The sequence below is a fragment of the Neofelis nebulosa genome, chromosome 17 (assembly GCF_028018385.1).
Source record: "Neofelis nebulosa isolate mNeoNeb1 chromosome 17, mNeoNeb1.pri, whole genome shotgun sequence".
In the NCBI taxonomy this organism is placed as follows: domain Eukaryota; kingdom Metazoa; phylum Chordata; class Mammalia; order Carnivora; family Felidae; genus Neofelis; species Neofelis nebulosa.
The window spans coordinates 13,855,345-13,870,686 of NC_080798.1; the positions used below are offsets into that span (position 1 = coordinate 13,855,345).

Genomic DNA, 15,342 nt, shown 5'->3' on the forward strand with positions numbered 1-15,342 from the left:
CTTTTGGAAGGGGGAGGGGGGACCCTTACCGAGAAGAAAGTGTCTTCCTCGGGCAGTTTCACTCTCTAATGCCTGCGAAGAAACGTCTCGCCTTCCTCCCGTGCCCCTCCAAGCGGCCTCCGGTGGGGATGGGTGGCAACTAATGAGGAACCCACTCCCTCTCTCCAAGTTGTCTCCCTTCCTCGGGGCCCACAATGGAGCTGCCTCGCTTTTCCTCTCCTGAGGAAGTTGTTCCCGAGTGTCCTCTCCGAGTAGTTCCAGACCTTTTCCATTCTGTGACAGCCCTTCCTTCGCTCCCTGCACAGACCTGACACCCTAAAATCGGCGTTGACATCCCTACTCTCACTTGGGGAAAGCTCCCAGTGCCCCCGGGAACTCACATATCTAGCCAGCCCCCGAGCACCAAGCCGCCGCAGGAGCAGGACGCCAGCCTGGCCCAAGCCTCGACCCGAGCCCCGGAGCTTCGCCGCAGCAGCCGCCACCGCCATCTTCGCTAACAACTCCTCAGCGATCCGCCCCTCTCCCCTCCTAGACTGAGGCTGCCCCTTTATGAACCTGATTCAAATGTTAGCCTCATCCTCCCAAGAAGCCACAACCTACTGGTTCTTCGGCCTCTTGGACACGGGTATGAGTGGACAAAACAATCTAGCTTGCCAAAAGTACTCTTATAGCCTCATCTTAGTTTTTTCTGTAACAGGCAAAGAAGAGGGCAACCTGACCAGAGCCTCAGGCCTTTAGGGCCCGGGGGCCTCGGGTAGGACGAGCCCAAGCCAAGGCCCGCCCGCTCTCCTCTAATCTCCAATGGATTTCCAGGATTTGCGAGGCGGGAGTGGGAGGGGCCAGATTGTTAGTAAACGCGGAGACACGTGCGGGCGCGACTCCCGGCGCCCGGGATAGGCGCGTGCGCACTGGATACGCAGCCTGTACGCAAGCGCGCGCTTTTGCGCGGAAGTGAGCGTCCCAGTTGCACGTGGGATCTGGGGTGATGGAGGGGGTGATGCAGACTGACGCCAAGATGCGTACTGAGTCTGGAGCAGAGTCCAGTCCTCGAGGTCCAGGCTGCAGTCTCCGGCACTTTGCCTGTGAGCAGAACCTGTTGTCCCGGCCGGACGGCTCTGCCTCTTTCCTGCAAGGTAAGAACTTAACCTAGGTAAATACTGCCCCGGCCACGTTCGCTACGTTGTATTTGTTTTAGGAGGTTACAGGGTACCATGCAAAGGAGTGCCACTTCTCCTGGACACCAGCTGGTGAATGTGCCTCCTGGACCGGTGCATTTCTTCTTACCCGGGTGGATACTACCGGATATGCCAGAATAATCTCTCTTTCCCGACTAGAAGGGAAACGACATCGCCACTCTGGTAAATACTCAGATGAGAGAGGAGCAGACTTCCTCGTAAGACCAAATATTCCAGAATAGAGAAAAGCTCCTCACCAAAATAAATATCTCCCTTGACTAGATTCGTCTCCCACCTCCACCCCACACACCCTAGGTCCCTACATCCTAGGCTAAGGCAAACCTGCCCATATGTGTGAATACCTCTAAACTGGCAGATGACCACTACCGACTTAATTACTCTCTGGACCGTGGCATGTCTTTTACCTGAGTACTTTTCAGATTGAGAGTGATGTCCCCTTTCCTCCCCACCACTGGGATAAATATCTCTTTGGGACACGCATCTCTCTATAGGAGTAAATATCGCTTAAGTTTGGGGCAGGTCTTACCTATTAGGTAAATGTCCCCTTCCCCTATCCAAATGCATCTCAAACTGGACTCCGCTCCCTTACCCAGGTAAATATTCCTCTGGAGATAGGCCTAAGGATCATCCCTGTAAATGCTTCAGTCTCCTCACTAGAAGCATTACTTTCTACCCAGGTACAAAACCTGTTTTAATTCATTCCTTCATTGGACACATATGTATTTGCGCTAAGTACTGTTCTAGGCACTGGGAATATGTCGATAAAAAGTATTTTAAATCCCTGGCTTAACAGTTTACTTTCTAGTCAGGGAAACAGACAAAAGGTTAGCTAAGGAAAATACTACGGAGAAAAATACAGAGAAGGGGAATAGGGTGTGCCAGCCAGGGGTGCAATTTTAAATAGGATGGTTAGGAAAGGCCTTGATGAGATGGTAACATCTGAATAAAGACCTAAAGGTAAAGGAGCAAACCCTGAAGATATCAGGAGGAAAAGCATACCAAGTGTGGGGAACAGCAGGGGCAAAGACCCTGAGGCAAGGACTTGCCTGGTGTGTTTGAAGAGTAGTTAGGAGACAACGTGGCTGGAGCAGTGAGGAGGCTGGAGAGAGGTAAGGGGGACTGCCTGTCATTTGAGGCTTAGTGAATGACCTGGGGGCCATTGCTCCCAAGTTTTACTCAGAGGAGTGACATGATCTGAATGTATTTTAACAGAATCTCTCTGGCTGCAGTGTTGACTTTTGAGGTACAGGGGAGTGGGGGCGATGGTGGTGGCTCAGACCAGAGTGGGAATGGAAGTGATGAGATTCTGGGTAAAACTGACAAAATTTGCAGATGGTTCGGTGTTGGGGTATGAGAGAGAGAGGGATAACACTAAGGATTTTTCCCAAAATCAGCTTTGCTGGGAGAAGACTAGTTCAGTTTTGGACATTAAGTTTGCAGTGCCCGGTAGACATCACAGGGACAATAGGGACTGGGCAGAAGGACATACAAGTCTGGAATTCAGAAGAGAGATGCAATCTGGACATACAATTAGGAACCCTCTGGCTATAGATGGTATTTCAAGCTACTGATGGGATGAAATCAAGAAAATAAATGTAGGTGGAAAAGAGAGGTTACAGGATTAAAACCTGTGTCTTCTAACTTGTGGGGAGCCAGGAAAAGGCACTGAGAAAAGGGGCACCTGGGTGGCTCAGTCAGTTAAGCATCCACCTTCGGCTCAGGTCATGATCTCATGGTCTGTGAGTTCGAACCCCACGTCGGGCTCTGTGTTGGGCTCTGTGCTGGCAGCTCACAGCCTGGAGTCTGTTGGATTCTGTGTGTCTCTCTCTCTGCCCCTCCTCCACTCACACTCTCTCAAAAATGAATAAACGTTAAAAATTTTAAAAAGACACTGAGAAGAGCAGCCAGGAAGGGAGGAGGAAAACCAAGAGAGGGCACTCACCTGGGGCCCAGAGAAGTGTTTGAGATGTAAGGGCCCACCAGCTGCATACCGTCCACCAGCTGCATCCGTCCTCCCAGACCTGTGGGGGGACAATCTGGACTTCTGTCACTGTCAAGAGCTGTTCGGATGGAGTGGAGGGGTCAAGGAGGAGAAGAAAAAGAGAGCACAAGAAGAGACAGGTCTTTGGGAGCTTTGCTTGGAAGGGGATCAGATAAATGCCGGAGGAGTTGAAAACAGGTGTGGATCCAGAGAATTGCTGGAGCCATGTCCGTGAGAAGGAGGGACTCCTAGGTTCGTGGAGGCCCCAGGCAGCAAGAATGAAGACCACAGTGTGGATCTCGTTCTATGTAGATAAGTTTCCCTTTGAGGACAGATTCTCCCGGAGCCTGAGGCCCAGAATCCACCGTGCACCTGCTAAGGCTGGCCCCTCTCCGTTTGCAGCAGCTGCGGAGATGCTTGTTTGCAGGCTGTTTGAAGCTATGCTCCAGCGCTCTTTCTTCCCCCTGCAGACCGCGGGCCCAGCTGCACCCTGGAATGACCCGCAGGGCTCTGAGGCTCCTGGTGCCTGCACTCCACCCCAGCTGTTGAATAGGATCTCTGGGGGAGAGGCCCGGGCGGCAGTACCTTTTCTAGGTCGCCGGTGATTCCAGTGTGCAGCCAGGGTTGAGAACCACGGCTGTGTTCATTAGTGGTCCTTTTTAACTGGGATAGAGTAGGGGCATCTGGCTGGTTCAGTCAGTGGAGCATGTGACCCTTGCTCTCAGGGTCTTGAGTTTGAGCCCTACGGTGGGGGGTGGGGGGTGTGTGGAGATTCCTTAAAACAAAATATTAAGGGGGCGCCTGGATGTCTCAGTCGTTTAAGCATCCGACTGTTGATTTTGGCCCAGGTAATGATCTCACGGTTCCTGAGATAGAGCCCTGTGTCCAGGCTCTGCAGTCACAGCACAGAACCTGCTTGGGATTCTCTCTCTCTCTCTGTCTCTCTCTCTGTCTGCCCTCAAAATTAATAAACAAACATTTTTAAGAAATAAAATCTTACAAGTATAAATAAAATTAACTGGAATAGAGTGGAAAACACCAGAGTGTAGCAAAGCAGTGACGGTAAGAGTTGTTTTGTGAGGCCTTTGTTCAGGTTACACATGTTTGCGTGAGATTGGGGTCACACTGTAAAATATATTTTTTATCAGGAGCTATGGTGAGAAGAGTTTGGAAGCCACTGGTGTAGTCTAGTCTCTTCATTTTGCAGATGGTAAAACTGAGACCCAGAGAAGTGAGCACAGTCAGCCAAGGTTGCAGGACTAGACGCCAGGCTTTTGTTTCCTGGGTCTTAACCTCCTTGGCCCCTGTTCTTACCCCCCCGGGATCACTCCCAGGTATATCTGTCCCTCTCTCGGGGGTCTTGACTTCTGCAGAGTTTGGGACGCGAGCCTGAGGGAAGAGAGCCAGGTTGGGGGAAGCTCTGGAAGGAGTTGAGAAGACCAGCTGCAGTAAGAAGGAGGAAGGTCAGCTCTCGGGAGGAACCTCCTATTGAAGTTAACAACAGCGAACGTCCGTTGCGCTGCGCGCTCCGTGTGCGCCAGGCAGTGTCGTGTGCGCCAGGCAGTGTCGGGAGTGTTCTACACGGATTATGTCATTTAGTCCTCAGAACTCAGGGAGGGAGGCGCCGTTATCCTGTCGGTTCACAGGTGAGGAAGCACAGGCAGAGGAGTGAGTGAAGCAAACGCTGGAAGAATCAGTGCCAGCACTTGGTGGGCTGGACTGGGGGGTGGCGTGGGGCACCCTGGCCAGCCGGCTCAGCGTGGCGCACTGGGACCCCAGAGGAAGGCGGGATGTGGGCGAGGCCACCCGTGCTGTCTCCCCAGGGGATACATCGGTCCTTGCGGGCGTATACGGACCAGCCGAGGTGAAGGTCAGCAAAGAGATCTTCAACAAGGCCACCCTGGAGGTGATTCTGAGGCCGAAGATCGGGCTGCCTGGTAACTGGACCCAGGGGGATCTCCACCTTCTTCCTCACCACTGTCCCCAGGGTCCCCTCTGCCTCCACTTTAGTCTGTCTTTCCTGGCTCCATCTCCCCTTCTTTCTACTAACCTGTTTTCCCCCCATTTACTCCCCCACCCCCACCCCTGGGTCTGGGTTCAATGGGAGGGAACTCCGGGATTTTCCTCCCCCAAGAGGCTCTGTTGCTGGATGCCAGAGGGGGCAGGGATGAAGTGGGTATGGGTCAGGCCTTGCCTCCTTCCCACTGGGGATCCTCTGTCATCCCTGCAGGGTCCTGCACCAACCCTAGCGGAGCCGGCAGGCCCTTCCCAGAGGGCTTGGGTGGGGCATGTGGAGGAAGGTGAGCCAGATGGAAGGGAAGAGCCTGACCACCCCACCCCACCCCTGATTTCCCCAGGCGTCGCTGAGAAGAGTCGGGAGCGGCTGATCAGGAACACTTGTGAAGCAGTGGTATTGGGAGCGCTGCACCCCCGTACCTCCATTACTGTGGTGCTGCAGGTCGTCAGTGATGCTGGCTCTGTATCCTTCCCCCCAGGCTGCCTCCTCCAGGAAGTCCTTCAGAATCTCTCCCATTGCCTCCTTTGCTGATGCCCACGAGCAAGCCCTGTGTTGACCAGAAGGCCTCCCAATGCTTAACAGCCACCCACTTGAAGAAGAATAGCAAACACAGCTTGAGTGCTTACCATGTGTCAGGCACTGTTCTGAGTGCCTTACACATATTAACTTGCTTACTATTCTCAGCACAAGAAATAGGTGCCACTATAATCCCCATGTTCCAAATGGGGAAACTAAGGCATGGCAAGGTTAGCTTTTATCTAGTATTTTGCAGAGCCAGGATTTGAGCCCAAGTCATCTGCTCCTAGAGCCCAGGGGCCCTGGTAGATGGCTATTTTTTTTTTTTTTATGTTTATTTTTGAGAAAGAGTGCTAGCAGGAGAGGGGCAGAGAGAGAGGGAGACACAGAATCCGAAGCAGGCTCCAGGCTCTGAGCTGTCAGCACAGAGCCCAACACGGGGTTCAAACTCAAGAACTGTGAGATCGTGACCTGAGCTGAAGTCAGTCGCCTAACCGACGGAGCCATCCAGGCGCCCCAGCAGATGGGTATTCTTATGTTCCCATGTTTCATGTGACGAAACAGGCCCAGAGAGGGGAAGTCACTTGCCCAGGGTCACACAGCTGGAAGGCAGCAGAGGCAGGACTCAAGCTGAGGCCTGACTACCTACAAAGCCTGTGCCATTGACCTCCACCCTGACCTTGAGCAGTGCTAGGGGAGTCCTGAGCAGGCAGAGCAGTTGGGTCAGCAGCTCGGCCTAGAAGGATCCCTGAGGTTGGGGCTGAGGACCAGAGATGGGCAACTGGGGGCGGGGGGGGGGGGGGGGGGGGGCAGGCCGTCTCACAGAAGGAAAACTGAAGCCCAGAGGGGAAATAATGGAGGGGCAGATCTGGGGCTAACTGATCCTAAAGCTGGACCCTTCCCCACCGTGTGGGGCTGGAGACAGAGACTAGAGGAAACTTGAGGCAGGGCTGGTCGTCTGGCTCCAGGCCCAGGCATGCCTCCCTTCTCCCTCTGTCACCTTGCCAGTCTGTCACCTGGTGGTGGCTGCCTCCAGATCCCAGGCTCTGGGCCTGACCCTGCCACTCCCCATGTGACTGTGGAAGGTTTCTCCCCTCCTTGTCCTCAGTTTCCCTGAAGGCGCTTGGCACGTGCTTCAGTACAACTCTGTTGAGTACCATTCCGACCCCTGATTGAGGCTGAGAGAGTAAGTCACTTGTTCAAGGTCACATAGCTGAGAGGTGGCAAAGACCGGTCTGGAGCCCAGGGCTACCTGATCCCTAAACCACTTAGAATCACTGTGCCATACTGCCTTCCTGTGATGAGCCTGTGCAGTTGGCCACAAGCCCTGACAGGGTAGGTGGAACACAGGCACACTCTGCTGGCCGTCCCTACAGTGGAAATACTTCTTAACCTCTGCCCGTGGCACCCAGCTCCTGGCCTGTTGCCTGAACGCTGCCTGCATGGCATTGGTGGATGCAGGTGTGCCCATGCGGGCCCTCTTCTGTGGGGTCACCTGTGCTCTGGACGCTGAGGGGACCCTCGTGCTGGACCCCACGGCCAAGCAGGAAAAGGTAGGTGTGAAGGCCAGGGTGGTGAAAGGCTGTGAGCAGATACTCCTCTAGGCCTCACTTCCCCCACACGCTTGGCTCCTAGCACGTCAGTCCCAGTGGCAAGCTCTGGTCTGTGCATCGGGGCAAGTCCTAGAATGCCAGCCGGGACCCATATCTACCTTCAGTGCCAAACTCCAGACATAGGTCCGCTAGAGCCAGGGTCTCAGACACCCTAAGGATTTCCTTGAGTTTGCTTCTCAGTCCCTGCTGTCCTGTGTGTATTGGTTTCATTCTCTGGCCAGCATCTTGCCTGCTGCTGTGACCAGCCCTTAAAGGTCTGTGCTTTTCTTCACTGGCTCAGATTCACAGTGCCCAGGGCTCTGGATATTCTGAGTTACCTGCCCAGTACTATGATGGTCGCATTGTGTCAGGAAAGCAGAAGCCACTTGGGGTTGTATCGGGGAATGTACTGCAGGAAGCTGGTTCGGACGATGTTGAAGAGCCAAGGGAGCAAACAGGAAGGAGGGCGATACCCAGGGACTAAAAGCCTATAAGGAGACACTGTCACAGTTGGTTTTGGGTGCACACAAGGCATCCTGGCTTTGCCCTGGCAGCCGATGTCCCCAGAGCCTCCACAGCTACAGTGGGCACTGCCATAGCCACCGCATCCACTTCTATCGGAGCGAGGACAGGATGCGGCTCTCCCTCCTTCGGCCTCCCCCAAGACTACCAGGGACACCTGACGGGCAGGGGAGTCTGGGAAATAGTGTGTCGGCTTCCAGCCCTCGTGGCACAGGGCTGGAGAGGGAGGCAGGGGGCCAGGAGGTACTGGGTAATGACTGGGGGGGCATGTGGCTGCCCCTACAGACAGGAGTACTGTGCTTGGAGGCCCCTGTTGGAACCATGTGGGTAGAATCGGGGTGTGGGAAGCGATTCTACAGAAGGAAAGGCCAAGAGCCCTGCCCAGGGAAGCGGGGACGGTGCCTAGACAAGACACCTACACTTGATACACTTGGGGAGTGGTGGCTATGGGAAGGGCAGGTGCCCTATTTGGCACCAACTGAGACTGTGCCTGGGGGGAGAGTCCAGGTGTCCTACCCCTCGTCTCTAGGAGGCCCGGGCCATCCTGACCTTTGCCCTCGACAGTGTGGAACGGAAGCTGCTGATGTCCACCACCAAGGGGCTCTACTCGGATGCTGAGGTACCAGGGTGGAGATGGGGTGAAGGCCAGATCCTTCCTTGCATCCCCTTTGTTACGTAGAAGGAATTGTCAAACCTTGTAGGCCCAGAACCCCTTGTGGGAATTTTGAAGGAAGCTCCAGTAATGAGTGGAAAAGAGAAGAGAGCCCTGGTTGAGATGGGGAGGTGAGGCATTGAAAGCCCTTCACCTTCCTGCTCAGACCGTACACACCCAGAGTTCCAGGGCTCTGGTCTCTGAGAGCACAGCCAACCTGGACCTCCCATGAACCGAGGAACATGTGGTCAAGATTTGCGGTCCCAGATTCCACAGCTTTCTACATGATTTGGTGTCACAGGGCCTGTGGCTCAGAAATTCTCAAGCTCCAGGCTGAGGCCTCTTCCAGCAATCAGGATGCCTGATCCCATGGTCCACAGTCCTGGAGCTGCACTAATCTGCCCCCTGAAGCCCACACCTTCTCTTTTCCTCTCTTCCCCTCTGAGAGAGAGCCTGTGAAGTGGGGAAGAGAGGCCCTTGAAATCCTTCCCTCACCACCTGCCTCACCGCGAGGGAGGCAAGAGGTCTGGGATCTCTGGGAACCAGATGGGGTCAGGGCCGGGAGCAGGGTGGCCCCAGCACCAACAGGTCTCTCCACCTCCAGCTCCAGCAGTGCCTGGCCGCGGCCCAGGCTGCCTCGCAACACGTCTTCCGCTTCTACCGGGAATCGCTGCAGAGACGTTACTCCAAGAGCTGAGGCAAGCCGGGGCAGGGCGCCCCTCCCGCCGCCACCCACTACCTCCATGGAAAATAAACCAGCAGCCTGGCCTCACCTCTCCATCCCTGTGTGCCCGGATGAGCTTGCGGGCCTGGGGGCACAGACCCACCCTCCCCTCCCCTTGAAGGCATTTCCAAACTCAAAACCCATCCCATCCTGCCAGCCTGACAGATACCTGTCGGGTACCCGCTCTGTGCAGACCCTGCTAGGTACTGGAGACTCAGCAGTGAATGACCCCCAGGTTCAAGGAGCACTGGGGTGATAGGCAAAGAAAATCAATGTCTGTCAGATGGTGGTAAATGCTGTGTAAAAAGCAGGAAGAGGGGTTGGGAGAGGCCAAATTTAATACATCAGTCAGGGACATCTTGATGGAGTATGGGAGACTTCCGAGGGAAGCCCAGGAGGAGGCCTGTGGAAGAGGGAGGATCAGGTTCAGGGTGGCGCTGGTGTGCTGGAGCAGGACAAGTAGGGACCGGGGAGGGAGGAGATGGGTCAGGGAGGGAACATGCACAGTGGGAGGGCCTCGTGGGTCTTGGCATCCTTGCCTTACAAGAAGAAACCAGCTCAGAAGCCAGTTAGCTGCCAGATGTCATCAGCTAGCTAATGATGGAGCAGGGGGCTTCTACTCAGAGTCCAGCCCCAGAGCCCTTCACCATTCAGACAAGCCCAGGAGACCCCAGCACGCTCCAGGCCACAGTTCCCCATCTGTAAGCAGAAGCAGCTGAGGCCCGTCGGTCAGGTGTATGGAAATACGGGGAAGGGAGGTTTTAGCAGCCATTTGACTGCTGTGTCCCCCACCCCCATATTTAGTGGGTGGGAGCCAAGAACATGAGCGCATCCCACAAGGAGTAACTCTCCCACAGCTGGGCCACATGGTCGCCAGATTCTATGGGGTGCTGACATTTGGGGGTTTACAGTGAAAATTATATGTCTGGCGGGCCCTCAGCCACATGTTTCACATGCTTGAACTAGCTCACCCGGTTCCCACAATTGCCCCTTGGAGCTGGTGTCATTTTCGTCCCCAGTAACCAAGAAGGGGAAGCATCAAAGTCTTGATTGAGCTTGAAATTCTGCCCTGTGAGACTCCAGAGAACGCCAAATGGGAAAGTGTTCTAGGAAGATCCAGAGTGGCATTAAACAGGAGTGAGAAAACTAAGCTGTAAATTGCCTGTCATGCTATTACTTGGTGATCTATCAGACCCTGTTAGGGAGCACTTTGTGCCCCCAGCAGCGCCTGTTTGGTGGGGGCCAGGGGGCCAGTGCCTCAAAGCTGTAGCTCTCTGGGTCTCTGGCTGTGTGATTCCCATGGGGCTGCCTCTCACCCAGGGCCACCCTGTGAGGGATCCCCAGGGAGGAGGACCTCTGGGGTACCTGAGTTCCTGGGACCACGCTTCTCCAGAAGCCTGCACAGAATGAAGCCAACAGAAAAGGAGGGCCAGGAGGCTGAGAGACCAGAGCCTTCGTTTCATTTCGGCCCCTGAGTCCAGTTCTGCTTCAGCTTCCTTGCCTTTTGATGCTTAAAGCAGTCTGAGCTGAGTTTCAGCCGCTTGCTGTGCAAAGAGCTGAGGGATACTGCCCTTTTCGTGGATGGCCCATTCATAGCTCCCAGGTGTGGAGAAAGCCCCATTTTGCAGACGGGAAGATGTGAGGCTCAGAGAGGTCACATGGGTCAAGGTTACACAGCTGAGGAATAAGCACTTGGAGCCCTGCTCTCTAATGCTCTGCGGACCACCGCGCTGTGAAGAGAACACTCTGCCCCTCTGGTTTCCCCTTCTCCAGCTCCGAGTTGTCGCGGAGCACCCTGGGGACAGCCTGCCCCTTCCTGGTCTCCGCACCCCCGCACACATACACACACAGACACAGGTTTGGCTGCGAGAGTGTCTGGAGTTTAATCTCGTTGCGGCGGCCAGGAAGGAGGCGGTGGCCGCTGCTGCTGCCGCCGCCTCATCCACCCGGATTCTCCACGTTGCCCGCCGACGCGCCTGGTGCCGGCCCCTGATTCACAGTGAGGGCCGCGCGGGCAACTAGGGCGGCTCTCGGGAGGCCAGGTAGGCGGCCAGGGTCACCAGGGCGGCCGCATATGTGCACACGCCCAGCCCGACGGCGAGGACCCCCAGCAGGAAAGCGCGGCGGGAGGCAGCCCCTGCCCCCTGGACGTCCCCCTTGGCCCAAGCCTTGTTGGTCTGTGGAGGCGTTGGGCAGCGGTGACTCAGGCATCCCCTCATCCCACCCTGCTTCCCGCAGACCCAGACCCTTCCCTGAGCCCCTCCCACGCCGGTACACCCACGCACTCATTCATAGATTCCAAAACCAGGGAGCCGCTACTGTGGTCGGGCACAGGGGAGACTGGCTGGGTAATAAAAATATACATCTATTACTCTATGCCACTGTTCTAACTCGTTGGGACCTCATGGTGAACCAGAGGGAAGAATTATTCCCATTTTACAGATGAGGCACAGGGAGGTTCAGTGGCTTGTCCAAAAGTCTTAAGAGTGCGTCAGACCTAGGATTTGAGCTCAGGTTCTGAACCACCACTCTGGGCTTTCACTCTGAAACACTCATTTAACCCTTCAATGTTCCTACGTAGATCCTTCTCTCCACCTTGGTTTCCCCCCACATATAGCACCTCTGCTTTGTTTTGAATGCACTTTTCTCTTACATCCAGCCCCCTCCCAGCCACACCCACAGACTGACCTTCTGGGCCAGGTAGAAGGCAGCGATGCCCACAGGCCAGAAACAGCAGAGCATGGAGAAGACGGCCAAGCCAAGGTGATCGTGGGGTAGGAGCGGGGAGAGAAGGCTGCCCCCATCCCAGTCCGAATCGCTGTCACTGGATGATGCATCCTATGGGTAGGAGAGGGCCTGAGTGGGCATCTCCACCTACCTTCCCTGCCCCACTGCTCTGCTCCCCACAGCCCCCAAAGACCAATACCAGGGCCTCCCCAGAAACAGCAAGAGAGGAAAATGTTCCAGGAGATAGGCTCTGAACTTTTCTACATCCTGGATCCCTTTGAGGGGAAGCTGTGTACCCTGTTTCCAAAGAGCCCCATTCACACCCAAAGTTTTATGTTCCATTTCAGAGACCACGGGGCCACTCACAGCCCCTGAAGTGGAGATAGATTGGGGGGTGGGGGCGCCTGGATGGCTCAGTCAGTTGAGTGAGCATCTGACTCTTGATTTCAGCTCAGGTCATTATCTCGAGGTTCATGAGTTGGAACCCCACATCGGGCTCTGCGCTGATGGTGCCGAGTCTGCTCTGGATTCTCTCTCTCCTCCACTCTGCCCCTCCCATGTGCGTGCTCTCTCTCTCTCTCAAAATAAATGAATAAACTTTAAAAAGAGAGAGAGACAGCTCTAGTGACCTAAATTACTAGGAAAAACCTGCCTGCTGAAAACTAGAAATTCTATATTTTAAAAAATATTTTTGTTTTTTTGTTTCTAAATCTTGCATCAAATAGCTCACACAATTTTAAGTAATTCCTATAAGGCCAAAACTGAAATTAAAATCAGCAGAGAGGTCAAATGAACTGAGGCCTCTTTTGCGCTGCAGGCATTTGCCAATCCCAGAAAAATAGCCTTTCAATCAAACTGTGAACTAGATTAAAAGTGATCTCTAACTGGTAATGACCCCAGGTGGCTGACAGAAGCAAACCAAATCTTCTCAATGGTATGTACCTTCAGCCTAGGCCACAAAATAATAGTCCTAAAAATAATGTTTCAGGGGCACCTGGCTGGCTCAGTCAGTAGAGCACACGACCCTTAATCTCAGGGGCATGAGTTCAAGACCAACGTTGGGCATGGAGCCTCGTTAAAATTAAAAAGATAAATAAAAATAAAAATAATTTATCAAACATGATGACCAGCATACGTTCCAAACATAACCAGGCACATATGAAACCATAAATGAGAAGTAGCAAAAACAATAAGGTCTTCAAGGGGTGCCTGGTGGCTCAGTTGGTTAAGCCACCGACTTCGGCTCAGGTCGCGATCTTGCAGTTTGTGGGTTCGAGCCCCGTGTTGGGCTCTGTGCTGACAGCTCAGAGCCTGGAGCCTGCTTCAGATTCTGGGTCTCCCTCTCTCCATCCGTCCCCCACTCGTGTTTGGTCTCTCTCAAAAATAAATAAACTTTAAAAATAACAATACTACTAATAATAATAAGGCCCTCAAACTTTTCAAAGAATGGAATTATCAGACACATACAATGTCAGAGTGATGCTAACTGCCACAATGTGGTTGGCCGTGTTTCCAAAAATGGCCACAGCCATCTCTCTCATCCCACATGCCCTTCTTATAGTGTGACTGATACTCTTCCCACCAAGGGGTGAGGTCTGTGTCCCCTTTCCTTGAGTCTGGGCAGGCTGTGACTCACTCATAATTGGTAGAATGTGGTGAAAGTGATGCCACATGACTTCTGAGCATAGGTCAGAAAAGGTGAGGCAGCCTCTGCCTTACCAGAGCCCTCATGCTGAGGCTGAAGGCCCATAAGGATGCGGACTATGCTGAAGCTGCCATGTTGTGAGGAGGCCCAAACCAGCCTGCAAGGGGAGAGTCATTTATAAGCCCCAAGGTTAAGAGAGAGATACCCACCCAGCTCCCGGCTGCTTCAGCCATGGACTGTTTCAGCCCTAGCCGCCGGCTGACCGCAACCTCATGAAAGACCCTGAGGCAGAACCACCCAACCAAGTCCTTCCCAAATTGACCCATGGAAACCATGAGCCATAATGAGTGTTGCTGTTTTAAGCAACTAAGTTTTGAGGTGATTTCTTTTTTTTTTTTTAACGTTTATTTATTTTTGAGAGAGAGAGACAGAGCATGACCAGGGGGCAGGGGCAGAGAGAGAGAGAATCTGAAGCAGGCTCCAGGCTCTGAGCCATTAGCACAGAGCCCGACACAGGACTCAAACCCATGAACTTTGAGACCATGACCTGAGCCAAAGTCGGATGCTCACCCAAATGAGCTGCCCAGATGCCCCTGAGGTGATTTCTTATACAGGAATAGTAACTGGAAAACCATGTGTAACAAATAAAAGACAAGCAGGGTGCCTGGCTGGCCCAGGCAGAAGAGCATGTGACTCTTGATCTCGGGGCGGTGAGTTTGAGCCCCACATTGGGTGAAGAGATTACTTAAAAATAAAATCTTGAAAAAAATATAAAAGACAAGCTTCACAGTAGATACAAGGAATAAGAAATTATACAAATTAACACATTAATTTGAAAAGAAGAGACCGGGGCCAGCACGGAAAGAGAGAGAAAATCAGAGAATAGGGGAGTCAGAAATCAGAGGGAAGACAGAGAACCAAAGACAAGGGAAGAAAGATGAGTGACAAATCTGGAGAGAAAAGGTGAAGAAACCAGAACAGCAAAAACCATAACTAGGAATGTAGGAAGTCCACACGCAGTGGGAAGTGAGACCCCCCCAGGCTGAAGGTAGGTACCCCAGCCAGCCAGGTGTTGGCCACAGCTGAGTTCGCCTCCCTCTCCCCCAGCTCCCACTAAGACCTGCTGCTCCTACCTCAAGGTCAGGGGGCCCTGGCTCCCCAAGGCCAGCGCTCACAGTGGGAAGAGGTGGTGGGAGGAGCTGCCAACCCTTCAGGGACTCTGCAAAGGCTGTCTCTCCAAAGGGAGGCCCCAGCTGGGGCTCACCAGGCTTCTGGATGGGGGGCCCACAGCCCACACCTGCCAGCAGAGGCTGTTGGAGCTCTCGAAGACTGGGGCTGTCCATGACTGGGGAGAGGCTCTGGGAAGGGTTTTCTGGAGGTAGAGGAAAGAAAAAAAAAAAAAAAAAAAAAAAACAGTTATAACAAAGTCTCACCATCTTTCCCCTGACTCCTGACTCTGGAGAGATTCCTGGCAGAGACTATAGTTAGCTCATTGGCCATCAGACCCATTTTACAGATAGTAAAACCGAGGCCCCAAGACTAAAAGACGCTGGGCCAAGTTGTGAAGACAACTCAGGGGTCTGTTATTATTATTATTGGGCAAAGATAATGTCCAAATAATATTATTGGACATTCAGTTCTGGGATTCTGTCTCCTCAGGCAAAAGCCACATACCTGTTGCACACTTATTCCAAACCGTGTCTTACACACTTCCTTGCCCCATGAACTACACATCCCCTGCACCTGCAAGTCTGCACACTGAATACCCCA

The 15,342-nt window shown here is 53.6% G+C and overlaps 3 protein-coding genes across 11 annotated transcripts in view; 1 reads left to right on the top strand and 2 right to left on the bottom strand.

Annotated features, from left to right (window-relative positions):
• The window catches only part of BCKDHA (branched chain keto acid dehydrogenase E1 subunit alpha), an 18,581-nt gene extending 18,053 nt beyond the window's left edge, over positions 1 to 528 (bottom strand). The window contains exon 1 of the mRNA XM_058709647.1: positions 381 to 528. Coding sequence (XP_058565630.1) covers positions 381 to 488 — 108 coding nt within the window. The 5' untranslated portion in view covers positions 489 to 528. The remainder of the gene's footprint in view (positions 1 to 380) is intronic.
• On the top strand, positions 519 to 10,350 carry EXOSC5 (exosome component 5). Its single transcript, XM_058709667.1, has 6 exons — positions 519 to 1,133; positions 5,001 to 5,114; positions 5,535 to 5,656; positions 7,123 to 7,263; positions 8,354 to 8,443; positions 9,081 to 10,350. The coding sequence occupies exons 1-6, from the start codon at positions 986 to 988 to the stop codon at positions 9,171 to 9,173; spliced, it is 708 nt and encodes a 235-aa protein (XP_058565650.1). The 5' UTR covers positions 519 to 985; the 3' UTR covers positions 9,174 to 10,350.
• The window catches only part of TMEM91 (transmembrane protein 91), a 22,110-nt gene continuing 16,288 nt past the window's right edge, over positions 9,521 to 15,342 (bottom strand). For all 9 annotated transcript variants that reach the window (XM_058709658.1, XM_058709666.1, XM_058709657.1 and 6 more), the window contains 3 exons: positions 14,706 to 14,944; positions 11,889 to 12,038; positions 9,521 to 11,377 (listed from right to left, as the gene is read on the bottom strand). In XM_058709658.1, the coding sequence (XP_058565641.1) occupies positions 11,219 to 11,377; positions 11,889 to 12,038; positions 14,706 to 14,944 (548 nt within the window). In that variant the 3' untranslated portion in view covers positions 9,521 to 11,218. The remainder of the gene's footprint in view (positions 11,378 to 11,888; positions 12,039 to 14,705; positions 14,945 to 15,342) is intronic.